This window comes from Hyperolius riggenbachi, chromosome 3, assembly GCF_040937935.1.
Source record: "Hyperolius riggenbachi isolate aHypRig1 chromosome 3, aHypRig1.pri, whole genome shotgun sequence".
Lineage (NCBI taxonomy): Eukaryota > Metazoa > Chordata > Amphibia > Anura > Hyperoliidae > Hyperolius > Hyperolius riggenbachi.
This window is the reverse complement of record NC_090648.1, coordinates 94,257,447-94,265,202: the sequence shown is the minus strand read 5'-3', so window position 1 is coordinate 94,265,202 and position 7,756 is coordinate 94,257,447. Positions and strand designations below refer to the sequence as shown.

The 7,756-nt window shown below is 46.3% G+C and overlaps 1 protein-coding gene across 1 annotated transcript in view; it reads left to right on the top strand.

Moving 5' to 3' along the window:
• Nucleotides 1-2,000: 2,000 nt before the first annotated feature.
• The window catches only part of TACC1 (transforming acidic coiled-coil containing protein 1), a 171,103-nt gene continuing 165,347 nt past the window's right edge, over nucleotides 2,001-7,756 (top strand). Inside the window, exon 1 of the mRNA XM_068274599.1 lies at nucleotides 2,001-2,145. Within this exon, the coding sequence (XP_068130700.1) occupies nucleotides 2,072-2,145 (74 nt within the window). The 5' untranslated portion in view covers nucleotides 2,001-2,071. The remainder of the gene's footprint in view (nucleotides 2,146-7,756) is intronic.

Sequence of the window (7,756 nt, the reverse complement as noted above, 5' to 3'; positions counted from 1 at the left end):
GCCCCAGATGTACTGCTGATCCAGGAACTTTCTTTCACATGTTCTGGGAATGCCCTCATGTGCTTTCCTTTTGGTCTAAGATTAATGACTTAATTAATGAAATTATGCAAACACGACTGATACTCTCCCCTAGGGCATTTTTACTGGGACTACTGGATGATACTCCACCGGGCAAACACCCCCAATATCTAACTAGAATATTATGCTTCTATGGTCGTAAAGAAATACTCCACACCTGGAAATCAGATAAGCCCCCCTCTTTTAATCACTGGAAATACATTATTATGAAAAGCCTACCTTTATATCGATTGACGTACAAGAGCCGTAACTGCCCCCGTAGATTCGATAAAATATGAGCTCCCTGGTATAACAACGTAGAAGCTCTTCCTGCAGGCCCAGAGGACTGAGCCACAGTACTAACTTAGCTATTTTCCGATTTATACTCTACAATACCTTCCTTAGCCTTGGTCTATGGAGGTAAGCACTGGACTCTCACTCCTTTCCATCCATTACACTCTATCTCTTCCTTCTTTTTCCCCCTTTTCGTCTCGTTTCTTTCCTCTCCTAACTTCTCCCAACAGATGGTACAGTCATGACTATGCTGTCCAAATTGAGGAATATGCACCGGTTTTGACATGCTTTGGACGCACTCAATAATCTACTACTCAACTGTTATGTATGTACTATTATAAAACTGTATCTTCATACTACATAAGATACTTGATGCTAGTGCTCTTGTAAGATTTACCTCTTGTATATTCAGTATGTGTACCACTGTTTTTTCCTTCTCATCTAATGTCCTTTGAGTACCTGCGTGTACTTGTTTGTACGTGTTTTTTAATGAAAGCCAATAAAAATTGATTTGTCAAAAAAAAAAAAAAAGGGGCACAGGTGCAGTACGAGGCACAGGACGCTCCCAGTGGGTGCACGGCAGGGCCGCGGATGCGCAGTAAGCCACGACTCCTGGAATTGTGGACGAATGAGGAGGAAGCAGAGGATGGCCGGGGAGTGATCAGGACGAAGGAGGCTGGAGGAACCTCCAGGTATGAATACATTTTTGCTTTGCCACCATCTCAGGTTTACTTTAACCCTCCCTTTTCCGAAGCCTAACCTTCACCCACTAACCCCACAGCTAACCTTAACCTTCCACCCCCCCCCCCCCCCCCCCTACAGCTAACCTTAACCTCCCACCACCACCCCTACAGCTAACCACCACCCACCCCCCCACAGCTAAACTTAACCCCTTACCAATAAATAACTTTAATCTCCAAAGACCTTCTAGCCCCCCCAGCTAGCCTTAACTGACCGCTCCCAATCCGATTAAAAATCTGGTAATTTTAATGCGCTACAAGCGCCTACATTTCTCTATAAGGTCGTTATTTGAATGGGTCTCTATGGCTGATAGCGGGCGCCTAAATTTCCTAGATTGTCTTTTTCATGTAAACATATCAATTACTTATTACTTGTTTGATGAATCCCTGCAAGGGCAGCACATATGATAACTTCAGACTGGCGGTGTTTCTAATGTTTTAGTTCTTCCCTTATAAAACTTCAATAAATAGTTTGGAAAAGAAAAGTAGTGGCCATTTTTGTTAGTCATCCCTATTTTAAACATTACAATTTACACAAGCCTCAAAAGTGGCATTATTGCTGCAGAAACAACAGCACTTTTCATAGGTCCCTCATATAAACTCAATGATTATGGGTGCCTCAGTCACCAAGTTCATCCCTGTGGTTTTGTGCATCGATTCCCTCCTCTCTGGCTGCTCCAGTGCTGCTGCTGCTACTGCTGGGAAGAGCTTGTACTGAAGGAACACACACAGGGGAGGCTGCAGCGTCCAGCACAGTGTCTCCTTCTCCATGTGACAATGACAGGGCACCTGGCATGGGGAGAGTGAGTGAGCACTCCAGGGGTTAAGCAGGCAGGTTAGGGCTGGGAGGGAGCGCTGTGATTGGCTCCGTGCTGTAGCTGCCAGCGTCTCCTCACTCCCTGCAATGCAGCGGACTCCTGCCTGCAGCTCCAGAGACAAGCCCAGGGGACTCACCGGCTGGGGACACCCCGTGCGTCGCTATGGGGGGTGCCCTGTCCCAGCGGAGGAAGGGGCAGCAGCCTGACAGAGAGCAGCAGCACAAGCCAGGCAATGGGTGAGTGACAGATTCATTCTGCTGCGGCAATCTGTGTCATGAACTTACTGCTCGCATCCACTGATACTGAGCATGGGAAGAGAGGTACTAGGCATGCCTCTAACTCCTCTATACTTCCACCAAACTTCCTAACTAACCCAACTAGTTCAGTAACTTGCTGAACTTGCAATGCCTGATTCTCAGTGAAAAACGCTGGGTCATTGCAATTTTGCACAGTAATTTTAGGACAATTGCACTTTAAGATTCTTGTTTGGGTAACTAGAATCAGCATAAACGCTCCCCAAAATGCTGCTCGAGTTTAGGCTGGGTGCACACATAGGCCCTGTGCACACCGAGCGGTTTTTGGAGCGATCCGCCGGCCGCATCCGCCTCTAAAAACGCTTGTCTAATGTATTGCAATGGGATGGTGCACACCGGCGGTTTGCGGTTTTTGCCAAGCCGCAAACGCGCCTCCTGCTGCGCGTTTGCGGTTTTCGGAAGCGTTTCGTCCTCAATGTAAAGTATAGGAAAAACGCAAACCGCTCTGAAAAACGCTAGTTCAGAGCGGTTTGCCAGGCATTTTTGTTACAGTAGCTGTTCAGTAACAGCTTTTACTGTAACAATATGTGTAATCTGCTACACAAAAACGCACGCAAAACCGCTAGGTATGTTTAGAAAACCTCTCTAAACATACCTAGAATCGCTCTGAAATCAGCTCCCAAAACCGCTAGCATATTGCGGATCTGCTAGCGGTTTTGGTGTGCACTGGGCCATAGAAATGCTAGCGTTGCGTAAAATGCTGTGTTTTTGCCGCTAAGGCTGGGTGTACACATAGCAGAAACACATAGCAGAAACGCTAGACTTACTTTGCCGTTAATGGAAATCTGTGGACCGCAGGAAAAAAACGCATATATGCGTTTTACAGTATGCGTTTTCAAAAATGCTTGCTCTGTTGCATATTATGCAGGATGGTTGCCAAAATGCACATAATGAAAGTCAATGGGGATGCAATGGTATGCGTTTTCCATGCGTTTTTGCTTTAAAAAAAATTGCTTAGTGATGCATTTTCGCTTCCTGTTGTCTTCCAGTAATTTGCATAAAACATGATTGAAAAATGCATGAAAAACGTGAAAGCATTAAAACTCACGCAAAAAGCTTGAAAAACGCATCGCAAACGTACCAAAAATGTGCACAACATTAACATAAAACTTGGCATAAAATGCAGCCTTTCACGCTATGTCGTATGTGTGAACCCAGCCTAATGGAAGTCTATGCTCCGCCGCAGGAAAAAACACATATAAAAAACACAAATAAGCGTTTTGTATGCGTGCGTTTTTGAAAACGCTGGTTTTGTTGCATAATATTCATAGACGCATCAAAAACGCACATAATGAAAGTCAATGGGAATGCAATGGTATGCGTTTTCCATGCGTTTTTATATGCGTATTTTTCCCCAAAATCATTTTTTTACGTATTTCCGCTTCCTGTTGTCTTCCCATTGATTTGCATAAATGTAAATATGAAAACGCATACAAAATTTGTGCGAACCGCAAACGCACGCAAAACGCTTGAAAAACGCATATGCTGGGAAAAAACTCACACAACATTAACATAAAACTTGCCATAAAACGAGGCATTTCATGTTGTTATGTGTGCACCCGGCCTTATAGTAATCACAATGCTGTAGTGTGACAGCTCGCATAGGGAGATACTGCACTAGCGCTTTGCCAATCGCCAGTGATCGGCATGTGCATCGCAATTGCCCTCAGTGGGAACCAGCCCTCATGGTCAGTTCAGTACCAGTTGCCTGGCAGCCATGCTGATCCTCTGCCTCTTATACTTCTAGCCATAGACCCTGAACAAGTATATGCAGATCCGATGATTTTATTGTCAGATCTGACAAGATTATTTGCATGCTTGGTTCTGGTGTGATTCAAACACTACTGCAGACAAATAGACCAGCAGGTCAGCCAGGCAACTGGTATTGTTTAAGAGGAAATAAATATGGCAGCCTCCACATACCTCTCGCTACAGTTGTCCTTTAAGTTGCATACACAAATCCAATTTTGATTGGCCAATTTTACCACCTCCATGTAGTATGAAAGCTTACCAACAGATAATATTCAAAATCTGTTGGGCCTCATATTGCATGGAAGAGGTAAAATTGGTCAATCATTGGCCAATCAAAATTGTATGTATGTATGCACCCTCAGGGCCCTTTCACACTGGGGCAGTGCGGTGCGTCAAATTGACACACTGCTACCCCATTTCAATGCAAACCTATGGGGGAAAACACATTACCTGCGTTGCGGTGTGGTCCGCCAGGGAAGTCCTCAATCTGACGTGGCTCCAAAGCTACATTACCACGTGGCTTCTGCGGCGATCTGCGCCGGCCCGGTAGTCATGCAAACTTGGCACTCCAGCTGTTAAGGAACTACAAGTCCCACAATGCATTGCAGGAGTCTGACAGCCACGGTCTTGATCCATAAAGGCAAATGCATTGTGGCACTTGTAGTTCCTTAACAGCTGGAGAGCCAAGTTTGCAGACCACTGGTCTATGGCGACGCAGGGATTTTTAAACACTTTCCTACAATACACTTCCATGCACATGATCGCTTGGCCGGCAGGACGTGAGCGTCACTTCCTGCTTGGCCAGATGGGGAATATCGCGTAGTAATGTGGTATTCCCAGAAGGCCTGTTTCTGGCGGTGCAGTGTGGCTGCCACATCTCCAGTTTGTAGTGTGATACCCGGCCTCAGTGACATGAATTATTTAGCGTACTTTGTAAGATGCTTTGGAAAATGCTAGTGCTATAAAATGTAAGATAATAATATAATCCAAAGTTATGTATTTTTGTGCAGCAAACATATGGGACTCTTTGCTCTTAGTAGACAGTGTGCCAGCAAGCTCCTCCCCCGAGGAGCAGTAGCTGCATCTAAATGTTTCTGGTGCGTATATATTAGTAAGTCGCCGGGTATTTGGGCGCAGTTTGAGCCGAATGGCAGCTCACCCTGCTGCCACTCAAATTCCCAGAAGTACCCTTGTACGGCGTACACACTATAGCATAAGTGCTACAGCGGCGCCCAGCTCAGGCACTTGGCATCAAGAGAAGCAGGATGTTGTGACGCATGGGGGCTTGGTAGGCCTCGTGATTGTATGGGGATCTAACAATCTGTATTGGGCTTTGTGGGCCATGCGATTGAATGGTGATCTGACCTTCTATATTGGGCTTGGTGGTACAATGTGATTGTATGGGGATCTGACCTTCTATATAGGCTTTGGTGGTACAATGTGATTGTATGGGGATCTGACCTTCTATATAGGCCTTGGTGGTACCATGTGATTGTATGGGGATCTGACCTTCTATATTGGGCTTGGTGGGCCACGTGATTGTATGGGGATCTGACCTTCTATATAGGCCTTGGTGGTACCATGTGATTGGATGGGGATCTGACCTTCTATATTGGGCTTGGTGGGCCACGTGATTGTATGGGGATCTGACCTTCTATATAGGCCTTGGTGGTACCATGTGATTGTATGGGAATCTGACCTTCTATATTGGGCTTGGTGGGCCACGTGACTGTATGGGGATCTGACCTTCTATATAGGCCTTGGTGGGCCATGCGATTGTATGGGGATCTGACCTTCTATATAGGCCTTGGTGGTACCATGTGATTGTATGGGGATCTGACCTTCTATATAGGCCTTGGTGGTACCATGCGATTGTATGGGCATCTGACCTTCTATATTGGGCTTGGTGGTCTACGTGATTGTATGGGGATCTGACCTTCTATATTGGGCTTGGTGGGCCACGTGATTGTATGGGGATCTGACCTTCTATATAGGCCTTGGTGGTACCATGTGATTGGATGGGGATCTGACCTTCTATATTGGGCTTGGTGGTCTACGTGATTGTATGGGGATCTGACCTTCTATATTGGGCTTGGTGGGCCACGTGATTGTATGGGGATCTGACCTTCTATATTGGGCTTGGTGGGCCATGCGATTGTATGGGGATCTGACCTTCTATATTGGGCTTGGTGGTCTACGTGATTGTATGGGGATCTGACCTTCTATATAGGCCTTGGTGGTACCACGTGATTGTATGGGGATCTGACCTTCTATATAGGGCTTGGTGGTACCATGTGATTGTATGGGGATCTGACCTTCTATAAAGGCCTTGATGGTACAATGTGATTTTATGGGGATCTGACCTTCTATATAGGCCTTGGTGGTACCATGCGATTGTATGGGGATCTGACCTTCTATATTGGGCTTGGTGGGCTACGTGACTGTATGGGGATCTGACCTTCTATATAGGCCTTCGTGGGCCATGCGATTGTATGAGGATCTGACCTTCTATGTAGGCCTTGGTGGTATCATGTGATTGTATGGGGATCTGACCTTCTATATAGGCCTTGGTGGTACCATGTGATTGTATGGGGATCTGACCTTCTATATAGGCCTTGGTGGTACCATGCGATTGTATGGGGATCTGACCTTCTATATTGGGCTTGGTGGGCCACGTGACTGTATGGGGATCTGACCTTCTATATAGGCCTTGGTGGGCCATGCGATTGTACGGGGATCTGACCTTCTATATAGGGCTTGGTGGTACCATGCGATTGTATGGGGATCTGACCTTCTATATAGGCCTTGGTGGTACCATGCTAATGTATGGGGATCTGACCTTCTATATTGGGCTTGGTGGGCCATGTGATTGTATGTGGATCTGACCTTCTATATTGGGCTTGGTGGGCCATGTGATTGTATGGGGATCTGACCTTCTATATAGGCCTTGGTGGTACCATGCGATTGTATGGGGATCTGACCTTCTATATTGGGATTGGTGGTCTACGTGATTGTATGGGGATCTGACGTTCTATATTGGGCTTGGTGGTACCATGTGATTGTATGGGGATCTGACCTTCTATATAGGCCTTGGTGGGCCACGTGATTGTATGGGGATCTGACCTTCTATATAGGCCTTGGTGGGCCACGTGATTGTATGGGGATCTGACGTTCTATATTGGGCTTGGTGGGCCATGTGATTGTATGGGGATCTGACCTTCTATATAGGCCTTGGTTAGCCATGCGATTGTACGGGGATCTGACCTTCTATATAGGCCTTGGTGGGCCATGCGATTGTATGGGGATCTGACCTTCTATATTGGGCTTGGTGGGCCATGTGATTGTATGGGGATCTGACCTTCTATATAGGCCTTGGTGGTACCATGCGATTGTATGGGGATCTGACCTTCTATATAGGCCTTGGTGGTACCATGCGATTGTATGGGGATCTGACCTTCTATATAGGCCTTGGTGGTACCATGTGATTGTATGGGGATCTGACCTTCTATATAGGCCTTGGTGGTACCATGCGATTGTATGGGGATCTGACCTTCTATATAGGCTTTGGTGGTACAATGCGATTGTATGGGGATCTGACCTTCTATATAGGCCTTGGTGGTACCATGCGATTGTATGGGGATCTGACCTTCTATATTGGGCTTGGTGGGCCACGTGATTGTATGGGGATCTGACCTTCTATATTGGGCTTGGTGGGCCATGTGATTGTATGGGGATCTGACCTTCTATATAGGCCTTGGTGGGCCATGTGATTGTATGGGGA